At 45.2% G+C, this 27,766-nt stretch overlaps 1 protein-coding gene across 4 annotated transcripts in view; it reads left to right on the forward strand.

Annotated features, from left to right (window-relative positions):
• The window catches only part of GBA1 (glucosylceramidase beta 1), an 80,075-nt gene that overhangs the window by 24,502 nt on the left and 27,807 nt on the right, over positions 1–27,766 (forward strand). For 2 of the 4 annotated variants that reach the window (XM_077255851.1, XM_077255860.1), the window contains exons 2-7: positions 15,342–15,530; positions 15,596–15,742; positions 15,805–15,938; positions 16,003–16,175; positions 16,250–16,487; positions 17,121–17,345. In XM_077255851.1, coding sequence (XP_077111966.1) covers positions 15,342–15,530; positions 15,596–15,742; positions 15,805–15,938; positions 16,003–16,175; positions 16,250–16,487; positions 17,121–17,345 — 1,106 coding nt within the window. The remainder of the gene's footprint in view (positions 1–15,341; positions 15,531–15,595; positions 15,743–15,804; positions 15,939–16,002; positions 16,176–16,249; positions 16,488–17,120; positions 17,346–27,766) is intronic. The other 2 variants (XM_077255868.1, XM_077255877.1) reach the window with 1 other exon arrangement.

Here is a 27,766-nt window from a genome sequence, read left to right on the forward strand (position 1 = left end):
AATAGCCTTCCTATGCGCACAGTAGGTCCTCACTTGCTTAAGCTCTAATGAAGTCCTCACTGTTATTACTCTTCTCTCTCTGTTCCCCGTGGTCGGATAGAACAAAACCCGTATGACTGATGGCCTGATGCTTGTTTATAGGGACCCTAGAGACGCCCCGACCCCCACAAGTTGCCACCGTGTTTTCTTAGGTATTTTAGGTCGGGCAGCCAACTTGGAATTGACTGTCCTGCCATTTTCTGAAGCAATGGCGTAGAGCACTTTACTCCCTCGGTATTCTGGCTACCGGAACACGCACCAGAAGGATGCAGCTCCTCTCGTCTACTATCCTCTCTGGTATCCACTTGTTGCTATGCCTTCGTTTCTCACTCACTAAAACACGCTTCCTTTCAATGTCTCTTCCTTTGGATGCTGCCGCATGGGGTGCAGGCGCAGCTCCATGGACCCTCGTCCTCCTCAGACCGTAGTCTGGAGCTGGTTGGGCCTAGCTCCAGCCAGCTCGGCCTGGAGACCTTTCTCTCTGTCTCCAGCCAGGAACTCTCTAATTTTCTAACCAACCCACCAGTTTTACCTAACTGTGAGGAGTGGCCTAGTAGATAGAACCTTTGCTCCCCCTGGTGGACTGGAGTGTGAAGTGTGTGGTGTGTTTATGATACCTGGACAGGAGATCTCCTTTATTGCCTCCAGACGTAATATCACTCCCTCTGGTGGAGGAATAACATTACTGCAGCAACCAGGACTCTGGGGCGCTGCACTAATCCCTTCTGACACAGCTTTCCGAAACCGTCAAGGACTGGGATGCCCCGCTCCCTCCTGATAAGGAATCAAAATGGGAAACCTGGAAGCAGACTTTGTGTGCTTTGGATGAAATCCAAATACCGAGATGCTACCCTGGAATCTCACTTGCTGCTAGCACTAGGACAGAACTCCACGTGTTCTCGGATGCATCCACGGAGGCCATTGCAGCTGTTGCCTACCTGAAGGTGATGGTATCCGACAATCAAGATCATGTTGGGTTCTTTTTTGGCAAAGCTAAGTTGGCTCCCAAGCCTGACCACACTATTCCCAGGCTTGAACTCTGTGGGACCGTGCTTGCAGTAGAACTTGCAGACTTTATTCAGCATGAGCTGGACACTCACATAGATGACATACAATACTACAGTGACAGCAAAGTTGTCTTAGGTTACATCTGCAACCAAACAAGGTGCTTCTACGTGTACGTCAGTAACCGCATTGAGAGAATAAGAAGGTCTTCCAAACCTGAACAGTGGCACTATATCCCATCTGAACTTAATCCAGCCGACCACACCACTAGACCTATGTCTATAAATTCCTTTGCTAACTCTTCTTGGCTTTCAGTTCCAAAGTTTCTGCTGGAAGTGAATGTGTCCAGGAAGTCTTCAGCATCCAGGATCCGGATAATGATCCAGAAGTCCGCTCCGAGGTCAGTGCTATGGCCACGAACGCTAAACCAACCTCCACCCTCGGTTGCCAGCGCTTCGAACGCTTCTCCAATTGGATGAAACTCGTTAAGACTATAGCAAGGTTAGTCCACATTGTGAAATCTTCTCTTAACTCACATGGAGACAAAGACTGTCATGGTTGGCACATCTGCTAAAAAATCATTCTCTATCGAGGACATTCCAGTAGGATAAACTACGAACAGAACACTGCTCTAGTACTATGTCCATTGAATTACAGTGGGTCAGAGATAGTTTGGCCTAGTGCAGCTTCTCTGATCCGAAGATGGGTTTTCCTTTGGATTATCTCAGGAACTGACTTGAATTAATGTCTTATCTTGTTAAAAGTTGTTGTTATTGCATTACATGCATGTTTGGTTTCATTTTCTAGGTTGTTGGACTTTATTTCAAGGACATTAATATAGTGAAATCCCTTACGGAATTTCAGACGGGGAGTGTGCTGTTCCATGTATGTTGTTATATTTTACTCTGCTGCCACCCAATTGCCTTTTTCCGTATGGCAGCTTGTTATTAATTATTCTTGTGGGCATGTCTTCCACTTCCGGTTCAGGGGTCAAGTCTTCTCTTCCTCTGGCAGCCATTTCAGTTTCCGTTTCATGCTGTTGTGAGAGGACACACTTTAACCGGGCTTAGGAAGGCATCAGTCTTTCGACCTCTTGCTGTTCACTCTTGCTGTTCACTCTTGCTGCTCACACTTGCAGTCATACGTGGTGCTACATCTTACTGTACCTTGTCTACACCTGCATTTCTGGAGAAAGTACTGTATTACCAGTTATACGCTGTATGTCTAGATTTACAAAATAAACAAGTCTGGATTGCAATCCCTGGTGTGCATCATCTCTCCGGACGCTGAACAGCATTGGTCCTGTCTGCCTCACATCGAAGAAATACCGAAGGTGCGAATCTCTCACAACTCTTAATAGTCAACCACACCTCCATTCGCCTCATGTGGGGACAGAACACTTGGGTCATTAAAAGATGTTATGTTCGGAGGTCTGGAGGAAAAAAGAAAATGCACGTTCCCTGTCAATGCGAAAATAAAGGCATTGATTGATAAAGAGTGGAAAAAACCTGAGAGGTCGAGTACTTCACCTTCTTCATCAAAGAGGACGTACCCCTTTGAGGAGAAAGACTCCGAAACTTAGGAAAATATCCCTAAAATTGATGGCACCGTGGCCAGATCTTTAAAAAAATCGTCCCTTCCATTAGAGGACTCGGGCGTACTAAAGGACCCGCTTGACAAAAAAGGAGATGGCTTTTTAAGAAACATCTGGGAAGCATAGGGCAGGGGGATTAAAACCAGCAATAGCTGGGACATGTACTGCCCTTGCTCTCATGATCTGGCTATAGCAGATAGAGGATCAGCTGAGGGATAAAGTACCAAGAGAGGATATCCTAATATGACCTTCGTGCATGGAGCAGCATCTTTCTTAGGCTAGGTTCACATTGCGCCAAGTACATGGCGTTAAACGGATCCGTTAAACGCATGTACAGAAAAGGATCCAATTTGTCGAAAAATTGGCATCACGTTAACGCTTGCGTTAACGCACGTGACCGCGTTTTTCTCATTTGGATGTCCGTTTGCGAAGTATCCGTTTGTCTGTGTTTGTCACTGTCAATAAAGTTTTTTTTTTTTTTTCTCCTTTTGTCATCGTCGGGGTGTGGGTGTAGACTCATTCTCCATTTTGAAAGCATTGAGTGAACTTCTGCTAGCAAGATGTTTGTGTCTGAGCTCGTTCGATTTCGCTTGATGCAGTTGCGACTTCGGCAGAGAAAGCGTAGTTCGCAAAGGAGATATTGGATCCACGAAGTGAATTTCTTGCGGAATACATATGGTGCCTTTCACACCCTGTATGTTCAGCTTCGGGATCATCCCTCCAAATTCCAACGCTATCTACGGATGTCCATTGAGACCTTTGATGTTCTGCTCTCACATGTGAAGGATGAGATACATCATCATCGCAGCACTTTCCGTGAAAGCATCTGTGCGGAGGAACGTTTAGTAGTGACTGTGAGGTAATTATAAATTTTTTTATCATTCTATTGACAAACACTAGATGTAGGTATCGTGGGGCATAATTATGTTCATTTAAGGCAATTGTATATTCTATTGTATGTAGCCTTTTAGTTGTCCTTTAAAATCCTAAACAATTTTTTTTTTTTTCTTTTTGAATGCCGACAGATATCTGGCTACCGGAGAATCTTTTTCGTCACTGCATCATCAATTTAGTCTTGGGAAGTCAACAATTTGCCAACTGGTTCGGGAAACTTGTGATGCCATTTGGAACAACTTGCAACCACTTGTGCTACCAACCCCGACATCAGAAATGTGGCTAGCGATTTCCCAACAGTTTGAGGATGTGGCTAATTTCCCCAATTGTATTGGTGCCGTGGACGGCAAGCACATTCGGATTCAGAAACCAGCGCATAGTGGATCCCTCTACTATAACTATAATAACTATAAGAAATACCTTTCGATTATATTGATGGCTATTGCGGATGCAAGATACCGTTTTGTAGCTGTGGATATTGGTGCGTATGGCCGGACTAACGATTCCAGAGTCTTCAGAGACTCCAACATGGGGAGATGTTTGTACAGCAACAATTTCAACATACCCTCATCACGACCTCTGCCGGGGACAGAAGACCCAAGTTTGCCCTATGTTTTAGTTGGTGATGAGGCGTTCCAACTTGGACAAAATCTCCTAAAGCCGTACTCAAGCCGTAGTCTGAACTCCACCAGGCGCATTTTTAATTATCGCTTGAGCCGGGCAAGACGTTATGTGGAGTGTGCCTTTGGTATTTTGACATTAAAATGGCGAATTTTACTAACTTGCATGCAACTGCAACCAGAAAATGTGGACCGTGTTGTGAAGGCATGCATCTGTCTGCATAATTTTGTTGCCAGACATGAACCCCAGGTGGTTGACCCCGATGAATGTGAGTCGAACCTCATTAGCATTGAATCTACTGCTGTTCGGTCTGCAGCTCAAATAATGAGGATTCGTGATCAATTTGCACAGTACTTCACACATGAAGGCCATGTTCTATGGCAAGACAGACACGTGTGAAAATTATTTAAAGTCTAAAGTTGTGTCCTGATGTTTTGCTGAAATGTGAGGGTTTTTTTTTGTTTGTTTTATTTCCCACAACCTTATGTCTTGTAAAAAGTTACATTCATGTTATTATGTTGTGCTCAAAGTTAAAGTCATACAAGAATCTTAAATTTGAAACAGTTTACTAAAGTTTCGGAATTTGTTTAACATATGATATCCCATAGGGATGTAAAAAAAACCACGAAATTGGGTGCAAAAAAAATAATTAACCAACAAAACGTGAAACGCAGTAATTGCACCTGGCTGGGGACAGTGAGCAGTACTATAGACTCTGGTATTGCGCGGGCGTATTGTCTGCCCAACTGTATGATGGACTGCTACTTTGTCTCTGATGTTCCATGCTCGTTTCACCCCGGCCTCTATATTGAGGGTTGTGGGCCGGCATGTCTATGCTTCTTGTTCTCGATGGAGCGGGTTCCTGGGGGCCCACAAATTCCTCAAGAAGGTCATTCAGTCTTTGCCTAAACAAAAGGTTTCTGTGTGCCGGGATATTTTGTGCTACAGGCACATAGGACAAAAAAAGTAGCTTCCACTCATTTGCAGAATATACAGACTCGCGGGATTGCAAGTCTGTAATTTCCCACCTCAGGTCTTTGAGTTCACTACGACACATGTCCTCTACCCTTTGGAGTCCATCGACGATAATGGCATCAGCTTCATCTTTTTGTGATGCTCGCTTGCGTCCACGCTGTGATTGCAACCGGACACTCACACCAGAAGCAACAGTGCTTCTCTCCCCAGATCGTGGCTCGCTGATGCCAGACACATCTTCAGCGCCCGTCTGCTGGCTTGGTTCCAGTGGAGATGGCTCCAGTTCCTCTGCCTGTCTAGGTGCGGCAGTACTGCATATCGTGCTGTAACCCCCCCCCCAAAAAAAAAAAAAAATTATTATTTTTCTTTAATTAAACAATTTTGTCTCGCACACAGACCTATTTGTACTTACGAGCGCTGAGACACTGTTTTTTGCAGAAAGAGCAATTGCTCGTAATGCACATACGGGGTCACCCGTTTGGCACCTGATCCGCTTGCTGCATTTTGACTGTTCCGGTAGTCACGGACAAAGTGATCCCTTATTGATTTCCAACGGGTATGGACCGCATCGTCTTTAAATAAAAAAAATAAATAAATAAAAAAAAGATAGATAGTTCTTATATTGATAGTTTAAAAATTGTGTATAGATAGTTAAGATAGTTGATATATAGATAGTAGATAGATAGTTGATAGATAGTAGTTATTAGATAGATGATAGAGAAATAGTTTAAGAAATAGTGTATAGATAGTTGAGAGATAGATAGTAGACAATTTAACATCACCAATATTTACCAATTTTTTTCTTTGAGGTTGACGACTTCTCCATGTATCGGGGATCGAAGTGACAGATAATTTGATCCCACAACTTGCGGTTCTTCACGATGTCATGGTGGGAGCTGTCGCTTTGGTCCCATATTGAGGGGTTGGCTTCCACAAGGTTGATCAGTGTCTCGTTGTGAATGGTCAACGGCTCCTTTTTTTTTTTTGGCTCGCTGACTTGGACTATGTAAACACAAAACGTTATGTTGAAAGGTTCAATTTCACTTTATTGGTAGACTGCTAGATAGATAGATACATAGAGCAAAAGATAGAGAGAGCGAGATAGATAGTGGATATATAGTTTATAGATATAGTAGATAGAAAGTGAATAGATAGATTGTAGATAAATATTGGATAGAAAATTTCTAGTTTTATATTTACCACTGGCAGTTGTGGCGACGACAGACGGCGAGGAACCTTCTTTCTCTTGTGTCCTCCGTGTGCCACAACCTATTGTGTATGTAAATGGAAAAAAATAAAATTACATTTCTTGGATCAATAAATTTATGCTTGCAAAACTAAAAATGTCTGCCATGTACCTTTGTGGGTTTTGCCTGTTTTTTTGGGGGGGCCTAGCAGCCTCGGGCTCCGAAGACTCCTATTTGCAATAAAAACATGATTATACACGTGCTTAGCTCAATACACTGGAGTTTCACACAACTTTTAGTGGTTTTTTAAAGTGCAAGCCTACCGATTGAGAAGAAAAAACCGCAGACACGCTGCTGCTGCTTCCCTCACTATCCGACATCTGCAACAAAGCAATACATTTTTAGTACACACACATCCGACGGACAATACAGACTCCCATGATGTATACATATATATATATATATATATATATATATATATATACAAATGTACTTACATTTCCTGTGATCTCTTGCAAGACACTTTCTCTCTCACGTGCAGCAGGCCTCAGGAAAAATGTGTGCTAGGGACATCAATGGCCGAAATCATGTTTCCTGTCACATGACCACATGGACCACCCTCAAACGCTATTAAAACGTATGGTTCTATTTGGAAATTTTTCACGATTTGCGTCTGGCTGCGTTTGCCATAGCCATCAATGGCAGAATTAACACTTCTGTTAGTATTGCGTTAGCTTGGCCGGACTTGAAAACGCTGCAAGCTGTGTTCCAAGGTCCGTCAGAAAAAAACGTTATGTGACAAACGCATGCCAATTTTGGCATGCGTCATGATGCGTCAGACAATGCAAGTCTATGGGCGCGTTAGTATGTGCGTTATATTGCGTTTTCAGTACTTAAAAACGTGTCCGTTAGACGGACTCACCTAGCGCAATGTGAACCTAGCCTTAGCAGATTCCTCAGCGAGATTCTGCAAGATTAACAGCCAGAGCAGCGGGCTTGTCCAATGCAGCAAGAAAAGCCCTGTGGCTCAAAGGTTGTCCGGGGGATTTACCGTCCAAACATAAACTGTGGTCCATCCCTTGTGACGGTCAATTCCTTTTTAGTAAAAGATTAGAAGAAATCTTGGAACAAGTAGGGGACAAAAAGAAAGGCTTTCCCAGTTTCTCTAGAGAACCCAAAAAGCCTTTCTTTTGGAGGGGAAGATTTAATAGAGGTCGCCCCCCAGGAGATAGGAGAAATTGGGACTTTAAAGATAAAAGAGGGTCGAGCTATATGTTCAAAGAGCCCTCTACGTCATCAAAAAAATCCCCCCCAATGACATTACATCAGAGGTTGGGGGAAGGCTCTGTCGCTTCCTCCCGGCCTGGGTAAACATCTCCCCCAGTACGTGGGTTTTAAATATAATCAAAGACGGTTTCAAGATAAAATTCATCCGTCCACCCAGGCAAAATTTCATAGTGACACCCCGAAGGAAGTCCCAGCAGATATAATCTGCTCGTGAGACAGAGGTCTTGGGACTTGTTCAGAAATATGTTCTACAGGAAGTCCCGATTTCAAGAGGAAGGAAGGGGATTCTAGTTCCCCCCTCTTTTTGATACAAAAACCGGGTGGTTCCTGGAGAACCATAGTCAACCTGAAGAAGCTCAATCAGTTGGTAGAGAATTGCTCCTTCAAGATGGAGCCTATCAACACGACCACAAAAATCCTGTTCCAACACTGCTTCATGGCAGTAATAGACTTAAAGGGAACCTGTCACCCCGGTTTTTCACTCGGAGATAAAAATACCGCTACATAGGGCATGAGCTGTGCTTTACAAAAGTGTTTTTTTTCTACCCTGATTCCCCACCTAAGCTGCCGAAATTACTTACCAAAGTCGCCGTTTTCGCTTGTCAATCATGCTGGTCTGGTCATAGGGGCGTGGTGACAAAGCTGTTTCTTCCCCCAGATCTTGCTTAGGTTTCCGTTGGTGGCGTAGTGGTTTGCGACTGCGCAGGTGACGAAAAACAGCGCGCTCTGCGCTATATCCCTGGTGATCGGTGGGGGCGGCCATCTTCCTGTGGCTGCGCGTGCGCAGTTGGAGCGCTCTGCTGCCCGGGGCTTCAGGAAAATGGCCGCGGGATGCCGCGCGTGCGCAGATGGGGTTCGCGGCGGCCATTTTCCTGAAGCAGAGTTCGCATCTCGGCTTCAGGAAAATGGCCGCCGCGATCTCCATCTGCGCACGCGCGGCAGCCCGCGGCCATTTTCCTGAAGCCCCGGGCAGCCGAGCGCTCCAACTGCGCACGCGCGGCCACAGGAAGATGGCCGCCCCCACCGATCACCAGGGATATAGCGCAGAGCGCGCTGTTTTTCGTCACCTGCGCAGTCGCAAACCACTACGCCACAAATGGAAACCTAAGCAAGATCTGGGGGAAGAAACAGCTTTGTCACCACGCCCCTATGCCAGACCAGCATGATTGACAAGCGAAAACAGCGACTTTGGTAAGTAATTTCGGCAGCTTAGGTGGGGAATCAGGGTAGAAAAAAAACTCTTTTGTAAAGCACAGCTCATGCCCTATGTAGCGGTATTTTTATCTCCGAATGAAAAATTGGGGTGACAGGTTCCCTTTAAAAGATGCGTATTACCATATCCCAGTACATCGAGAGTATCGGAAGTACTTGAGGGCAGCGCTCTATGTCCAAGGTCAGGTCAAACATTACCAATATACAGCCCTTCCATTCGGCCTGTCTACAGCTCCCAGGGTCTTCACCAAATTGATGGTCGAAGTAATGTCATGCCTTTGATCCCAGGACGTAGTGATTGTCCCATACCTGGACGACTTCTTCTTGGCAGGGAGATCGGAGACCCACTGCACCCACCAAGTAAGAGAAGTAACTTCAACTCTAATAGTTGGGATGTATAATAAATACCCCCAAGTCAAGATTAGCGCCAGGAAAAGTGCAATCTTTCCTAGGGTTAATACTGGACTCCGAGTGACAGCTCTGCCTCCTGCCAGAGAACAAGGTAGACAAGAGAAGGAAACTGGCTCATACAGCAATGCAACAGCCAGCAATGACTCTAAGGAATGCAATGTCCCTACTAAGCTCATTACCATCATGCATACCGACTGTAGGGTGGGCACAATTTCACCTGAGACAGCTGCAGTGGGAAGTACTGTCAGCGCAGAAGTTATTAAATGGACATTTAGAAGGAAATCTTTATCTTTCCTTGGGCGTAAGAGATTCCCTAATTTGGTGGACTATGAAGCGAGCTATGTCTAAAAATGGTTTGTCATAACTCTGAGAAAAGAGGAGTGCATTTCATAACTCAGCCCACTTAGTGATGTCAGGAGAGGACGGTATGTTTTAACCCTGCTGAGTTGTGAGTGAGTCTTTTGCCCGGGGTCTAGCTGTTATACAGATGATTGATGCATCTTGATGTGTCCCCTGAGCACACGGTCAGCCAGGAGATGAAATTATCTGAACGAAATGTAAGTGTTTTTTCAACTTTAAACCCATTTTACTTGTAATTGTACTGTACATACGATACTTGTCTTTTTTATAACATCTTTTTATACTTCTGTAAACACTGCCTACATTTTTTGGAGTAAAAAAAAAAATTATATAGATATAGATATAATATATATATTAATTATATAGATATAGATATAATATATATATCTAGCTTTGTCTCTCCTTGCTCTATAACAAACTGTCACGTCCTCTGAGGTGATTTACGCTACTAGCCTGGGTTGGCTCTGGACCTGTTGATAATTTAATTTAGAAATCAAAGCTGGTGGCAGTGGGATTTGTCCTGTGCATTTGGGAGGCTTTGTAGCTACGGCGGCATTGATAATTATTGTTCCCACCTGAGTGGGAGTAGTTATACCGCCCTCGCTGCAGTGTTCCCATTAGCCAGTACAAAGTAAGACAGCCTTTCTGGCGACTATTTATCCTAGGTGCAGTACCCAGTCTGGCCTGAGGGTAAGGGGGGTGCCAGAGAGCTGCAAGTTCCAAACCGGAACTGGGAAGTGGGACATAGATAAATTTCCTTCAGAAAGAATCCGGGGCAACCAAACAACCCCGGTTCATGACAAATTGGTGTGAGTGGTGAGGATGATAAAGGTATCCTCCCCATGAACCGTGACGGTGTTCTTTGTATTTTTTCGACGGGTAAGCGAAAAACCATCAAGCTTGTGTCTATATCAATGCCAAGGAGAGGCAGTATATTACATTGTCCAACTGTTTTATTCTGGTGATAGCGGTATGCCGAAATGCCGTGATATATATTTAAATTTTTCGAGAAGGAAGGAGCAGAGTTTAGAATTACTGAAGCCAACGAACAAAAAAAATCATCTAGGTAGTGAATTAGATAATTGCTAGCTGTCTCATCGGGGACTACCCAGTCCAGGAAAGAACTGAATAGCTCGAAATAGTGACACAAAATGGAACATCCCATCGGCAAGCACATCTACTATATAATTGCCTAAGGGTCACTTCCGTCTTTCTGTCTGTCACGGAAATCCCAAGTCGCTGATTGACGAATCAGCGATGGGCACAGTCCGGCCGTGAAATGGCTGCTACCTACTCCCCTGCACTCCCCTGCACTCAATGCCCCCTCCATACTTCCCCCCCCCCCCCCAATCCCCCCCATCAGCGCCCGCCACCCACATAGCGTTGTAGCAGTCCGTTAAACCGACTGCGTTACACCGCGGCATAACGCGGTGTAACGCAGTCTTTTAACACTGCTATTAACCCTATGTGACAAACTTTTTACTATTTATGCTGCCTGTGCTATATACTACGTGGCTGTGCTATATACTACGTGGCTGTGCTATATACTACGTGGCTGTCTGTGTTACGTGGGCTGTGCTATATACTATGTGGCTGCAATATACATACATATATACATTCATACATATTCTAGAATACCCGATGCGTTCGAATCGGGCCACCATCTAGTATCAAAATAATAGCGCTGGTCCACCTTTCAACCGAATAGGTGGAAGCTTTCGGGGTGCACGGGTAATAGGCGGAATGCCGACTCTGTCTAATTTAGCTAGCAGGGCCCTGGCCCAGCAGTGCGGACTAATTCTACCGGCTTGTCACAGAAGCTTCCTCTGGGGGGATAGCGTCATTAACCGATTATCCTTTTGGGTGTGACAGATGATGGATCAGACAATATTTTCCGGGTTCCTTTTTAGGAATGATGCCCAACGGTGAGATTCTGATGTTTTGGAACGGCAACGATAGAAAGGGGCCTGCCATTCTATCTAGTTCTACCTCTTTTTCTATTTTTTTGTTCAAAATTTTCATGGAATTTGTGAGCGAATTTTAGGTTTTTCAGCCAGAGTTGGTGTTCTACTGAACTTGAAGGGAATAAAAAATAGTCTGTAAAGCCAGAGTATAATTGCTGTGCCGCTTCTTTATTGGGGTAAAGGTTTAGCAAGACCCATCGCGGTTACACTCACAGGATTTATGCCTTGTAGGCGCTCTGTTTGCCTGACGAATAAACCTTGCTGCTGGGTGTCCCTTCCCCGCAAGCTGAGCAGTTGTGTCTATACATGAGGCATAAAAGCGTCAGTTTCCTTCGTTAAATAGCCAGCCGGCCCTGCGTTTTCGTACGACCACTGAGTGTTGACCTGCGGCTGTGGAGTAGTTAGTGGTCGCAGATGAAAACATCTGTGACAGCATCAGTCGTAGCCATACATGTGTCGCTTTAACTCCCCAACCTATATCGGGCTGCAGGGCCAACCGCCTGCGGAACTCCTCGTCATACCACCTCCAGACGGAACCGCCATGGGATTTATTCAAATTATATATCAGATCTTGATATATAATTCAGAACATCGTTCTGGATGCTTCTGGCCCATAAAACAGCCTAGGACTGTGAACACCTATAGCCAATTATTAATTGTTTGCGCTGTTTTTGGTTTATTTCTATTATATAACCGTTCGCGTGTCCTCCTTTCCTTATCTATGGACTGTTGGTCGGCTGACAATAGTGACCATATGTCTATATAATCGTTATTCCATATTTTTTGTCGAGTCTCTTGATCTGTGTGCGCCTAGCGGGCTAATTCCACAGAAAAAAGCATCTTTGTGTAAACTCAATGACTGAAGAGTCGAATTGTTGTCAGTTGAATCGCATGGGTGCGTCAGATTTTGAACCAGCGCCTTAATGGCTGAGGCTAGCTCATTTTCCCCTATGTTATGCACCGCGTCCTGCATGGCGTGGTTTTCACTGGCTTCGAAACACTCACTGCTGTCTACCGCAGGAGGGGTGACTCCCGTTGTTGGAGGAACTCCGGCTTGGGCGATGGTTTGTGGCTTGAATTGGCTATAGGCTCTGGGAGATAGGTCTCCCCGGCTGGCAGCCAATGATGACTGCTTGTGTCTGTCGTGTGCCCGAGCCTGAGTGGCACCTGGTGCTGGAGGAACTCTGGCTCCCGCACTGGTCAGATGGTTGAATTGGCTGGAGGCCCTGGGAGATGGAGATGGGTCTCCCTGGCTGGTAGCCCCCGATAGAGCACGTGACTGCTGGCATTTGTCGTGCGCCCGAGCCTGCCTAACGGGTCTCTGCGATGCGCCGGACCATTCCGATGTGGAAGGGGAGTGCCATCCAGAGGACTGAGATCTGTGGTGTATCCTATGTGAGCTGTGTCTGCGGTGGTATCGGTAGGAACGTCTTTTAGTGGGACAGCGGGATCTGTCTTGTTGGACCAATCCGCGCTCTGCAGCTGTGTTGAGGGATCTCAGACCGGTCTTGAAGTACCCCCATACAGGTAGTGTAGCTGCGCCTGCAGGAGGAATGATAGAGACCGGTCCTGGGCTGACCCGGCAGTGTCTCGGAGGGGACCAGAAGTGACTTGAAGTGGGCAGAACCTGGCCTGCCGCAAGGAGCCAAGGTGTTATGGAGCCAAGAATGCTGCCTTGTTGTCGACCCGGAGATGCTTGGGAGGATGGGGGCACCGCGCAGACTGCCTGCCCCCCCGCACCATAGGAACAGTACTCAGAGCGGCAGCTGATGACTGAGGGGCGGCGTGCGGCTCGGGCGAGGAGCCGGGTATCCCAACGCCGGACAAATAATCAGGTCAGGCCGGGGACGCAAGGACTCTAGGCGCAGGTCAGGCCACGTCAGGAGCAGAACTCAGGGTAGCAGGGCTGTGGGTGAGGTCAGGGGGGCGGCAGCCGATGGTGCCCCAGAGGAGGAAGGCAACAGCAGAGGCACGGATGAAGGCACAGGCAGAGGGTCAGGAGAGTGCACAGGGAGGTGAGCGTCGAGGCCAGTAATGAGGGCTTGAAGCCAGTGCTCACCTTCTTGTGCTGCTCTCTGCTGCATGGCCTCTATCAGGGCATCCGACATAGGGGTAAGCTGGAGGTAAAGGAAGTTACTGACCTGGACACCTGTATTTAACCCCTGTAGGTGTGGCTGTAGGACCCTTCCCCTTTCATTCTATTGGACAGCTTGGCATGCCAAATTAGTGCATCACCTGGGGAGTGGTGAAAGGGGGGAATTGGGCACCAAACTATTTTTTTTTTCTAGCTTTTACCCATATGGGCTCCACAGTCAGAGGCCCGTTCCTTAATTAGTACCGTGCTTACCAATACAGCACCCACCCTTATTTGTGTCTTTGTTGGTTTACCTTAGGGTAATTTCTTTTTTTACCTCCTTTCTAACTGCTTTCTCACAAACTAGTTAGTTCCCGGCCAGTCGGCGGGTGTACACTGCTGGGGAGGAGTTAGCCTTTTTTTCTGCCATCAGCCTCCTGGTGGCAGCAGCACATCCCCATGGTTTCCTGTGTCCCCCAATGAAGGCTCCGAGAAACAGATTTTACAGTGAGTAACAAAAAATCTTCTTATTTCCCCCACTGTATATGAGCCCAACTGCAACATCAATGCGTGCCCTGTAGTTGGGTCCATGTCCTCATAAGATACCTGTCTTGGACTAAAAAGCCCATCAGTCTCAGATGGTTTTAACTAGCTGGTTCCTTCCGCCCCAATATATTGTAGGCTTTTTAGTTCAAGAGAGGTATCTTTTTCAGGACAGGGACCCAACTATAAGGTACACATTGACGTTGCATGTTGGGTTAATATACATTGGCCAATTTATGTGCTAGGTACCTTCTTTTTACTGAAAATTTTCCTATAGCAATATTGCATTTTCAATTTTCCAAAATTCCATATGTACATAATATAGCACTTACCTCTTTTCTATGGCAGTAATACAGTCCTCATTTTCTAGATTTTCCATTCTAAACAATCCAGAGTGCAGCTTTTTATTTTTCTGTGAGCAGTGGAGGCTGTAACTGAGCGACATTGGTCGTGGTGCAGGGGGCTGTAGCTGAGTGGCGTGCCTGTGGTATCGCTGGCTGTAACTGAGCAGTGGTGCCTGTGATGTGAGAAGCTGTAACTGAGCTGTGTTGGTTGTGGTGCGGGGAGCTGAAGCTTTGTGGCGGTGGTCGTGGTGCGGCCATCTGTAGCTGAGTATTGTGCCTGTGGTGTGGCTGGCTGTAACAGAGCAGTGGTGCCTGTGATGTGGGAGGCTGTATCTGAGCAGGGGTAGATGTTGTGCGAGGGGCTGTAGCTGAGTTGCATTGGTTGTGGTATGGCGGTCATCATAGTGCTGGGGCTGTAGCTTTACGATGGTAGTGGTGCTGGGGGCTGGAGCCTTGTGGTGGTGGTCGGGGTGCGGCCGCCTGTAATTGAGCAGTAGTGCCTTTGATGTGAGAGGCTGTATCTGAGCAGCGGTGGTCATGGTGCGTTGGGCTGTAGCTTTGCGTCCTTGTCATGGTGCTGGGGGCTGTAGCATTGTGATGGTGGTTGGGTGCAGCCAGCTGTAGCTGAGTGGTCTGCCTGTGGTTCGGCCGGCTGTAACTGAGCAGTGCTGCCTGTATTGTGGGAGGCTGCAACTGAGCAGCGGTGATCGTGATGTAGCTTGGTTGTAGCTTGGTGGCAGTGAGTGTGGTGTGGGGGGCTTTAGCTGAGCGACTGTGGTCATAGTGTGGGAGGTTCTGCCTTTTCTCTGGAAGACTTTGCTCTTCTTTTAGGGTCTCGACCGTGTTTGCCACAGAGCTTTGGACAGAGCTCAGTGGTCTGTACCTGTAATGCCACGTACTGTGACAGTCTGGGGCTCGTGTCGCTGCCAAAGTTGGGGGACTTCTCGGTGTATGAGACCAGCAGGTCTGGGAAGCGTCTGCAGGAGAGTGGGGGCCCCATACTAAAGACTTCGCGGTCTGGTAAGAGATAACTGTACTACCCCATACAAGGAGAATTGCAGCCAGATAACAGTCTCTCCCCACAGGTCTCACCTTCAGCCTCCAAGACAAGAAGCGCTTCCAGGTCATCAAGGGGTTTGGTGGCGCGGTGACTGACTCGGCCGCCATGAACATCCTGGCACTGAGTGCGGGGACTCAGGGCAAGCTGCTGAGCGCATACTTCTCAGAGGAAGGTAATGATGATGCAGCAGGACGAGGTATTGTGTGTGCTGTTATAATTAGTGTCATTACAAAGGGATCGGGTACAACGTGTTGAGGGTGCCCATGGCCAGCTGTGACTTCTCTACGCGGGTCTACACTTACCTGGACAGTGATGGCGACTTCGCGCTGGACACATTCAGTTTACAGGAAGAGGACATGAAGCTAAAGGTGAGCGGTGATAGCGTGGGCGCCGCTGATCCTTGTCATCATATTTATACATATGCACACACAGATCCCAGTGATCCAGAAAGCCCAGGCCTTGTCCCGCCAACCCATATCCTTGTTTGCCAGTCCCTGGACAGCGCCAGCATGGATGAAGACCAATGGGAAAATCACAGGCAAAGGCACCTTAAAAGGGTCACCCGGGGAGCGATACTACAAGACCTGGGCACAGTACTTCATCAGGTGTGTGGTGCCGCTGGCCCCTCCGCATGGTGCTGAGCAGAGACACAGAGCACTGACTGTCTCCTCTCTTCTAGGTTCCTGGATGAATACGCCAAGCATAACGTAACGTTCTGGGCTATGACTGTGGAGAATGAGCCAACGGCGGGGATGATCAGCGACTACCCCTTCCAAAGCTTAGGGTTCACGCCCGAACTTATGAGGGACTTCATTGCCTTGGATCTGGGCCCAGCATTTACCAACAGCTCTCACAAAGATGTCCAAATCATGATTGTAGATGACAACCGTATCTTGCTGCCATACTGGGCCAAAGTGGTGAGATGCCCCAAACTGTAGCCCTGTATTATACCCCAGAGCTGCAGTCACTATTCTGCTGATGCAGTCACTGTGTACATACATTATGCAGTCACTGTGTACATACATTACGTTACTGACTCTGAGTTACATCCTGTATTAAACTCCAGAGCTGCACTCGCTATTCTGATGGTGCACTCACTATGTACATATGACATTACTGATGCTGAGTTACATCTTGTATTATACCCCAGAGCTGCACTCAGTATTCTGCTGGTGGAGTCACTGTATTCATTCATACATTGCATTACTGATCCTGAGTTACATCCTATATTATACCCCAGAGTTGCACTCACTATTCTGCTGGTGCAGTCACTGTGTACATACATTACATTACTGAACCTGTAATGATCCTGAGTTACGTCCTGTATTATACCTCAGAGCTGCGCTCAATATTCTGCTGGTGCAGCCATTGTGTACATACATTACTGATCCTGAGTTATATCCTGTATTATACCCCAGAGCTGCACTCGCTATTCTGCTGGTGCAGTCACTGGGTTCATAGAGCACTGCATTATGCTCCAGAGCTGCACTCTGTCCCGTAGTACGTGGGGCTCTGCTACCTCATAGATGTGTTGACTCCTTTCTCTCCAGATCCTGTCTGACATGCAGGCCTCCCGCTATGTCCATGGGATTGCAGTGCACTGGTACTTGGATGCAGTGGTCCCGGCAGACATCAGCCTCGGCAGCACTCACCAGCTCTTCCCAGAATACTTCCTGTTTGCTTCGGAGGCGTGTGCCGGCTTTACTCCCTGGGATAAAGGCGTGCGGCTGGGAAGCTGGGAGAGGGGAAATCACTACAGTCGGATAATCATGGAGGTGAGTAATAACAGCTGGGAGCTCGGAGTAGGCAGCTCATATCTGGTATATGGAGGATGTGCTGCCTTGCTGGTAGGGACTGGGTTGTAGTTATTTGCAGGTATATGAAACATATGTCACCCCGTTTGTAGGGATCGATAGCTACGTCCTTCTGATGACAGGGATCAGGTTGTTGATGTTGGTGTCAGGAATACACAGCTGGGGGGGTCACGCAGATCCAACCACTGTTACCTTTTTGGTCATAGAACGCAACTCTTCTGCCTTCAATCATCAAGACAATTACACAATTGATTGATAAGTGATGGGCGAGACTGCGACTGCTTCCACTACTAGGACGGTTATTGGGGAACTCACAGTGAGTGTATGGTATTTACACCTCTGATTCCAACTCCTGGAAAATATATATATTTATTATATACACACCCCAGTTCAGTCACTGCCAGCTCCACAATAACGAGCTACTAGCTGCCACAACCAATCGTGTATACAGGCTGACTGGACACCCCTCACAGGTAGCGTATGACTTCAGGGGTGCGGTTTACAGAGCAAGAGGAACAGAGCTATTACTTTTTTTGTATTTAATCCAGAAGATAAGCAATGGGTTTTTAAAAAAAAAAAACACAAATATGCAAAATATTTGACAAAGGAGACAAAACATTACACCATGTACAATTGCATAAACTATAAAAAGAATAACAAAAGAAACTTTCTAAACCTCGTCACAGAAATGGCGCAGATTTATGCAGGGAAGAACTCCTAGTGAAAACGTGAATCAATCCTAGACAACTTTGTATCTTCCTGTCATTGAACAAGAATCATAAATTGATATTTGCTTTTTATTAACAGAAGTTGCACCCACACACCTCCCCTCTGGTGACTCATAACAGGTCTGGACTTTAGAGAACCATACTATGTGTCGTTTAAAAAAAAAAAATATGAGATTCACAGCTTTTAATATATCTTCACCCCTGTGGGTCCCAGATACTGTCATTTATCTGGCCGATATTCATTTGGCGGCACACTGGGCATTGTCCAGTGACTTGAAACCATGCTTTGCGTGTTCTCCATTTCATCACATTTCTGAAAATATGATGTGACAGATGTTCCCGGGTCAGGACCAAGAGCGAAAACCATGGGTAAAGACAAAGGTGTAAGTCAGGTCACAATCCGAGGTCAAAATATTAGTAGATAGCGAATCAAAGCAAAAGGACAAAATCAAAGGGATGGAGAGGACACGGTGTCATATATGTAATTGTAAAATCTATAAGCCATTTCATAGTTGACAGTGAATATTGAAGCAAGGCTAAGACCTCCAGATGATCCAGATGCAAGGGAACCACCTAATGTGAACAGATAATTAAAGAGGTTTATCTGATGGATTGCAGGACTACATTACAGACAGAAAAGCATCTAACTGTCATCAGTGTCTCAGATTATAAACCCAACAAAGTGGAGCTGGCTGTGCTTTTTAGAAGACTCTAATTTTGTCCTACTAAGGCGGAATATTCCAATGATACAGAAGATTCAGAAAACACTCGGACTGACGGAAAAGGGATCCTGACAACCAAGAAGAGGTCAGACTGGACACTACCTGGACACAACCCTCATTTGGATAAATATATAGACTCCTTCAGACACTTTATAAAATCCACCATCGTAGACACTTAGGCTACTTTCACACTTCTGTCTTTATAAAGACGTTGCAATGCGTCGTTCTGTGCAAAAAAATGCATCCTGCAAAGTTGCCCACAGGATGCGTTTTTTGCACACAGACTTGTATTACCGACGCATCGCGACGTATGGACACACATTCCATACGTCGTGCACTGGATGCGTCGGTAATTGGCGGACCGTCATCACAAAAAAAGTTCAATGTAACTTTTTTTGTGCGACGGGTCCACTATTTCCGACCGCGCATGTGCGGCCGGAATTCCGCCCCCTCCTCCCCGGAACTCACAATGGGCAGCGGATGCGTCTGAAAACTGCATCCGCTACCCACGTTGTGCAATATTTGCACAACGTCCGTCGGGCCAACTGCTTGCGACAGCCCCCGTACCGACGGAAGTGTAAAAGTAGCCTAACAGGAGACAAACATCCAACATCAGTGCCCAGGAGAGAAAGGCCATACAGTCTGTGAAAACCAACAAAAATCCTCATCAAACTTGCTGACCATGGAGGTGCAATAGTCATAATGGAGACAACTTAAGGACACACTACTACAAAACAATGAAGTTGGACCCTACACCGGGAACTAAACAAGTTCGTATCTGGTCTTTCAGACAAATCCATAAGAGACTGTGATCTGACACCAGAGTGTCCAAGAATAGGGACATTCTACATGCTTACCAAAATGTGGAAATCCAGGAAGACAAATTCTTTCATGCGTGGGCACCTTACTGAGCAGGTATCTGGATGGGTAGAGGGTATTCTTAAACTACTGGTAAAGGATACACCCAGCTACACTCGGGACACAGCTGACCTATTGAATAAACTAGCAGCAATAGGTTCTTAACTAGAAGGAACCATCCTGGCCACAATGGATGTGGAATCTTTGTACACTAATATCCCACACAAGGATGGATTAAATGGCTGCAAAGTCTTCATGGAAAACACAGGGCCTGATACTGATTCTGTGGTGAAACTTATAAAATTCATAGTAATTGTGGGTGAGGATGTATTTTTTAACAAGATATAGCTACAGGAGATGGTACCGCAATGGGAAGTAAAATGGCTCCACAGTATGCAAATCTTTTCATGGTCATGCTTGAAATTGATTTCTTGTGCTCATGTCCTATCAGGCCTCTGGCCTATCACCGTTACATTGACGATATTTAATCATCTGGACGGAGTCTGATCAACAACTAAAGACATTCCATGAACCATTTAATCAATTTCATCCCACCATCAACTTAATACTCAACTACTCCTGTACTGAAATTACATTTTTGGACACCATCACTAACAGGGCTGTAGAGTCGGAGTCATGGAGTCGGAGTTAGTTTTGGTTGGAGTCGGAGTCGGTAGAAATGTACCGACTCCGACTCCAGCTTTAAAAAAAAAATGTATTAATATTTCATAATTGAACTTTCATATGAATTTTATAAATGTTGTTCAAATATATATGTTTTATCAAACTATGAACAACAGTGATAAGCAGTTCTGCTGGAGATAGAGACATTTCTTACTTCTTGTATTTCACTGTTCTCCACTGCCCTTATCTAATCTTATACTTGGTTAACCTCATGCTGCCCCAACCCCCCTACTTACAATGTATGAAACTGAAAGTGAAAATGTGTTGCAAATTCTTAGTAGTAAAGCTCCTCCTCTAGACTAGATGTTTACTACGTGTGCGTCTTCCAAGCATCTCACAGCTGCTACTCAGAAGAGGAAGACTGTAAGAAGTATTATCCTTTCAACAAACTTTGCATCAGTTAACTGTGAGTACATGAGGAATAACAGTATTACTGACCACTATATCAGTTGTACGACCTGGCAATAATTTTGTACAATTGTTTTTAGGAAAAACAATGGTTATTTGGATTGTGAATGCAGAATTAAAAACCTGAGAATGTCAAAGAAGCGTCGCATTAAATCAGCTGTATTTGAACATGTCACCAGCACTCAAGATAGAAAACATTATGTCTGTCAGTGTATGACAAATGATCCAGACGAAAACAAATGCTGTGAAGCCAAGATCAGTGCATATTCAGGCAAAGATAAAAATGCTCCTACCAGAGCTTCTAATCTAAAGAGACATTTACAGCGCTTTCATCCAGAAGTACTGAAAGCAGTGGATGAGAAACACTGCATCCAAACCAATGAACCAGTGCCCAGCTCTTCCAGCCAAACAAAGGAGCAGAGAACTTTGCAGCCATTAGTTGCAAGATATTTTGTCAATGACAAAGTTACTGTGACAATGACAGTAGATACATTTAAAAAACAGATCATAGAGCTTGTTGTAAAGGATAGTGTGCCTATTTCATTATTTTCACGACCAGCTTTTATGTGTCTGAATGGGGAAATGGCCCGCAAGCTTCGTGTTTCTCTGGAGAGAGAGAGAGTATTAGAAAATTAGTAATCGAAGAAGCTTTTAAACAAAAGGAAGAACTTAAAAATACTCTCAAGGGATGCTTTCTGTTTCTTAAAATGGATGCCTGCACACGTCACAGAGTGAACTATTATGCCATCAATGTCCGATTTGTTTGTGACAAAAATGAAATAGTTACCAAGACATTGGCAGTAAAAGACACCAAAGCTCATCACACCAGTGAGTTTCTCCAGGTCTTGGTGGAAAAGGTTCTGCAAGACTATGAACTTACGACAGAAAGAACTTGCTCTTTTTTAACTGACAATGCTTCAAATATAAGTACTATTAAGCTAATGAATGAGAGTAATGATGGTGACCAGTAGCTAGAAGAACATTCTGGGTCCACAGACACAGAAATGTTTGAAATAGAGGAACACAGTATTGTAACTGAGGAGCAAACTGAAGTTGCTTCAGATGAACAGCAACAAGATAGTTTAGATGATCTTGTTGAAACTGTGTCAATACGTTCTTTCATTCATCACATGCGCTGTGTTGTGCATACGCCTACAGCTGGCTATAAGAGACAGTCTACAAGAAGGACATGCTGCTGCACTGATTGGCAAGGTGAGAAAATTGGCTACTGTTGCCAGAACCCCTAAAGTTGACTCAATTTTGAAGAGATGTGCTGGAAAAGGAGCAATTATTGATCAAGCCACACGATGGGGCAGTACTTAATGATTCAGTGCTTGGATGAACTGAAAACCTTTCTTGTAGACATGGCTAACCCTCAACTGACGCTAAATGAAAGTCAGTGGAATCAGTTGACTGAGCTGGAAAAATTGCTAGAGCACCCATTTACAGTGACTAAAAAATTACAAGCCGAGGACTTAACTCCAGGAATTTTCTTAAAGAAGTGGAAGAACCTGATGTTTCGCCTGTCCCAAAGAGGAGGGTTAATTGCAAGTGGCATTGCTACATCAATGAAACGGAGAGAGGAGCTACTATAAAAAAAATTACATTCTTTTGGCAGCTGTTTATGTAGACCCAATGCATCAGATTCTTCTAGATGATCAACAGCTAACTAAAGGAAAAGAAGCTCTGTTTGAAATAGCTGTAAGGATGAAAGGGTTGCAGAACAGTCAGGAGGAACAAGAAGAATTTGGTCGTCCTGCCACATCTTCACCCTCATCAACTGATGACTTTAATTTAAAAAAATATTTGGATTACAAGGACCATGCAAAGCGTTCCCGCATAGAAGAGTCATCCCCATCAAAGAACACAGCCAGTACATTTTAGCAGAATTTTTCATGTGCACTAAAAGAAATTGAGAAATTTGACCGTTCATCAAAAATAACAGTGCAACAAGCGATTCCTCTGTATCCTGACATGGTCAGAGATGTTGCCCGAGTGGTTACTGCTTTGCCACCAACCCAAGTTAGTGTAGAGAGGTTATTCTCTGCTCCCAAAATAATTAGATCAGATTTGAGGGCATCCATGAAAGAGGATCTGACAGAGGCAATACTTTTTCTGAGGACAAATTTATAGATTTCTTCTTATTAACTGCATAACAGTGTTTATTGCATATTTACTTACAAGAGTTTAGAAAAGTTTATAAAAGTTATTTGCTATATTCTAATTGTATTCTAATAAATATAGTTTTTGCTCTAAGTGGTCTGATTACTTATATGATGGTGAGAAACTGAATAAGCACGATGTTAATATTTTACAACAGTAAATTTATTGTTACGAATTGGCCATTTATGAAGGAGCCAGAGTCGGAGTAGGAACCTGATAAAATCCAGGAGTCTGAGTCGCAACTGTGGCTTACCGACTCCACAGCCCTGATCACTAAGCTCCAGAACAATGAAATAGAAATATCCTTGTATCAGAAGCCAATCCACCTTCCAACTTATCTTAAATGGGACAGTTACCATCCAAAACACATAAAAACTGTATTGTCTACAGCCAAGCCATCAGATACAATCATATACCGTATTTTTTGGACTATAAGATGCACCGGACCATAAGACGCACCCCAAATTTGGGGTGAAAATTGCAGAAAAAAAGATTTTTTTATAAGATGGGGGTCCGTCTTATTGTCCGAATTTACAGAATCTTACCTGAGGGCTGGCGGTGGCAGAGCAGGGTCACATGAGGCATGGTGTCGGCAGAGGTGGGGTGATGCGGTACGGCGTGCACCTGAACAGGGTCCCTTCCTGCTTAGGTGGGCGACGCCACGGCCTGTTGTCCATGGGAGGGTTGCAGCAGTGGTTACCGGCAGAGGTGCGGGGATGAGGAGGCGCAGTGAGAGGTATGGTGTGAGAGGGGTCCCTTTCACCGGTGAGGTGATGCAGCAGCTGGGTAAGCAGCAGAGCCGGGTGAATCCTGTTATCGGTGGTGGAAGCCATTTTCCTGAGGCCGCGCGTGCGCAGATGAAGTGCTCTGCTTCCCGGGGCTTCAGGAAAATGGCAGAGATGGAGATCGTGGGGGCCATTTTCCTGAAGCCAAGATCTAAATCTGCGAACTCGGCTTCAGGAAAATGACCACCGTGCTCTCCACCTGTGCACGTGCGGCCTCCCGCGGCCATTTTCCTGAAGCCCCGGGAAGCAGAGCACTCCATCTGCGCACGCGCGGCCTCAGGAAGATGGCCGCCACCACCGATAACCGGATTCACCCGGCTCTGCTGCTTACTGGGCTGCTGCATCACCTCACCGGTGAAAGGGACCCCGCTCACTGCGCCTCCTCATCCCCGCACCTCTGCCGCCGCGGTAAGCCTGCATTACGACTATTAGACGCACCCCCTATTTTCCCCCCTTTTTTTGGGGGAAAAAAGTGCGTCTTGTAGTCCGAAAAATATGGTATGTTCCAACCCCATGGATAGAGACAAACACCTTGGTGACCTCAGAAAGACCTTTTTGAATCAGGGCGACCATCCAAGAACAATTGAAAACCAGATTACAAGAGCCACCAGAATATGAAAGAATCACCTCCTACATTACAAAGCTCTGTGTTTTAGGCAGCCCCCAAATCTAAGAATCATCATTGTCAGAAGATCCCTGTCCTCTCCAACAGCTTTCCCTGCAACCAGAAAAAAATTTAAAACCTGTCCATTTATAATGGCCACGGACAAGATAAAGATCCCAACTCACTTTAGGACTAAAAGATCCCAGATACTTTCAGCTGCATCACATATAATGGGGTGTACTTACCATAATTACTTGTACTAAATGTCCAGCTGGGGGTCTGTATAGAGGGGAGACAGGGCAAAAGCTTAGGATGAATTCTCATTGCCACACAATAAGAGAAAAAAAGAATGGATCTACCTGTGGCCAAACCTTTTTGTATTGCTGATCACAGCACCATGGACATGAAATTACTTGTATTAAAAGTTAACTTCAAATTTCAGAGAGACAGAAGAGTCTGTGAGTATAAACTGATGACAACCTGTGACCCACTCAGTGCAGGAATGAATGTGTCACATGGATTTAGGTCTTTCTACATCAACTAAGGAATTTGCTCCTCAGACCTTGGGGCATCACAATCCTGGACCAGACCCCAATCACAGGACAATAAAACTTTCACACTCCTTCCTATGAACTGTTCCAATATTTATGGCCACAACTGTTTATCCCGCTTCCATAATGATAGTTCTGTTTCATGTCACTTATCTTATATATTGCATAATTCCTGTGCTGTGTCCTCATGTATAAATATGTGATTCTTCAGATTTTGAGTTATTCTCTGCCTGATGGAGACCTGAGTAGTCTTGAAAGCTGTGATTTGTTACCATCTCTTCAGTTAGCCATTAAAAGGTATCAACCACTGAGGACTCTCAGATCTAAATATTTTTCAGGGCTGGGAAAGGAATTTTGGGATACAAAAGATTTATGGCCTGCGGAGATAACCCATCGCCTCAGCTTGAACCATGTTTCCTCTGTATAGAAAGGTAAAATCGTGTTTGGAAACATGACAGTAATACAGGACCTCCAGCGGCAAAGATATTGTAGAAGCTGGGGATCCAATAATTTTCTGAAGACAAGCCACATCCCATGACCAGCCCTGCTACAAGTCACCAGAGGGGAGGTAGAGTTGTGGCCAAAAGCATTGACACCCCTGCAATTCTGTCAGATAATACTCAGTTTCTTCCTGAAAATGATTGCAATCACAAATTCGTTGGCATTATTATCTTAATTTAATGTGTCTTAAATGAAAAAACACAAAAGAGAATGAAGCAAAAAGCAAAACATTGATCATATCACACAAAACTCCAAAAATGGGCCAGACAAAAGTATTGGCAACCCTCAGCCTAATACTTGGTTGCACAACCTTTAGCCAAAATAACTGCGACCAACCGCTTCCGGAAACCATCAATGAGTTTTTTACAATGCTCTGCTGGAATTTTAGACCATTCTTCTTTGGCAAACTGCTCCAGGTCCCTGATATTTGAAGGGTGCCTTCTCCAAACTGCCATTTTTAGATCTCTTCACAGGTGTTCTATGGGATTTAGGTCTGGACTCATTCCTGGCCACCTTAGAAGTCTCCAGTGCTTTCTCTCAAACCATTTTCTAGTGCTTTTTGAAGTGTGTTTTGGGTCATTGTCCTGCTGGAAGACCCATGACCTCTGAGGGAGACCCAGCTTTCTCACACTGGGCCCTACATTATGCTGCAAAATTTGTTGGTAGTTTTCAGACTTCATAATGCCATGTACACAGTCAAGCAGTCCAGTGCCAGAGGCAGCAAAGCAACCCCAAAACATCAGGGAACCTCCGCCATGTTTTACTGTAGGGACCGTGTTCTTTTCTTTGAATGCCTCTTTTTTTCTCCTGTAAACTCTATGTTGATGCCTTTGCCCAAAAAGCTCTACGTTTGTCTCATCTGACCAGAGAACATTCTTCCAAAACATTTTAGGCTTTTTCAGGTTAGTTTTGGCGAACTCCAGCATGGCTTTTTTATGTCTCTGGGTAAGAAGTGGGGTCTTCCTGGATCTCCTACCATACAGTCCCTTTTCATTCAGATGCCGATGGATAGTACGGGTTGACGCTGTTGTACCCTCGGACTGCAGGGCAGCTTGAACTTGTTTGGATGTTAGTCAAGGTTCTTTATCCAACATCCGCACAATCTTGTGTTGAAATCTCTTGTCAATTTTTCTTTTCCGTCCACATCTAGGGAGGTTAGCCACAGTGCCATGGGCTTTAAACTTCTTGATGACACTGCGCACAGTAGATACAGGAATATTCAGGTCTTTGGAGATGGACTTGTAGCCTTGAGATTGCTCATGCTTCCTCACAATTTGGTTTCTCAAGTCCTCAGACAGTTCTTTGGTGTTCTTTCTTTTCTCCATGCTCAATGTGGTACACACAAGGACACAGGACAGAGGTTGAGTCAACTTTAATCCATGTCAACTGGCTGCAAGTGTGATTTAGTTATTGCCAACACCTGTTAGGTGCCACAGGTAAGTTACAGGTGCTGTTAATTCCACAAATTAGAGAAGCATCACATGATTTTTCGAACAGTGCCAATACTTTTGCCCACCCCCTTTTTTATGTTTGGTGTGAAATTACATCCAATTTGGCTTTAGGACAATTCTTTTTGTGTTTTTTCATTTAAGACAAATTAAATGAAGATAATACCAAAGAATTTGTGGTTGCAATCATTTTCAGGAAGAAACAGTATTATCTGACAGAATTGCAGGGGTGTCAATACTTTTGGCCACAACTGTATGCTGGCTTGTTAATAAAAGCAAATACCAAACTATAAGCATTGTCAGTGCGCTGTAGGTCTGTACCGTTATCCCCCAAAACAAAGAGCTCCCCTTCAGAAGAGACAGTGCGAACCCTACGGCACCAGGTTTAGTACGTTTCTTTTGTGTATGCTTTTTATTTTATTAATTGTATATATTGTATTGTTCTATCCATTTTGTATATCTATATATAATTGTCTAAGGGGTACTTCCGTCTCTGTCTGCAACTTCCGTCTCGGAAATCCACGTCGCTGATTGGTCTCGCCAGCTGCATGTCCTGGCTGCCGCGACCAATCAGCGACGGCCACAGCCTGGCCGAAAATTAGTCCCTCCATACTCCCGTCCAGTCAGTGCCCGACGCCCGCTCCATACTCCCCTCCTCTCAGCGCAAACACAGGGTTAATGACAGCGTTAACGGACCGCCTTATGCCGCGGGTAACACACTCCGTTAACGCTGTTATTAACCCTGTGTGACCAACTGCGTGGGTTGTGTTATATACTGCGTGGGTTGTGTTATATACTGCGTGGGTTGTGTTATATACTGTGTGGTCTGTGTTATATACTGCGTGGTCTGTGTTATATGCTGCGTGGTCTGCTATATACTGCGTGGTCTGCTATATACTGCGTGGGCTGTGCTATATACTGCGTGGGCAG

Source organism: Ranitomeya variabilis, chromosome 1 (assembly GCF_051348905.1).
Source record: "Ranitomeya variabilis isolate aRanVar5 chromosome 1, aRanVar5.hap1, whole genome shotgun sequence".
In the NCBI taxonomy this organism is placed as follows: domain Eukaryota; kingdom Metazoa; phylum Chordata; class Amphibia; order Anura; family Dendrobatidae; genus Ranitomeya; species Ranitomeya variabilis.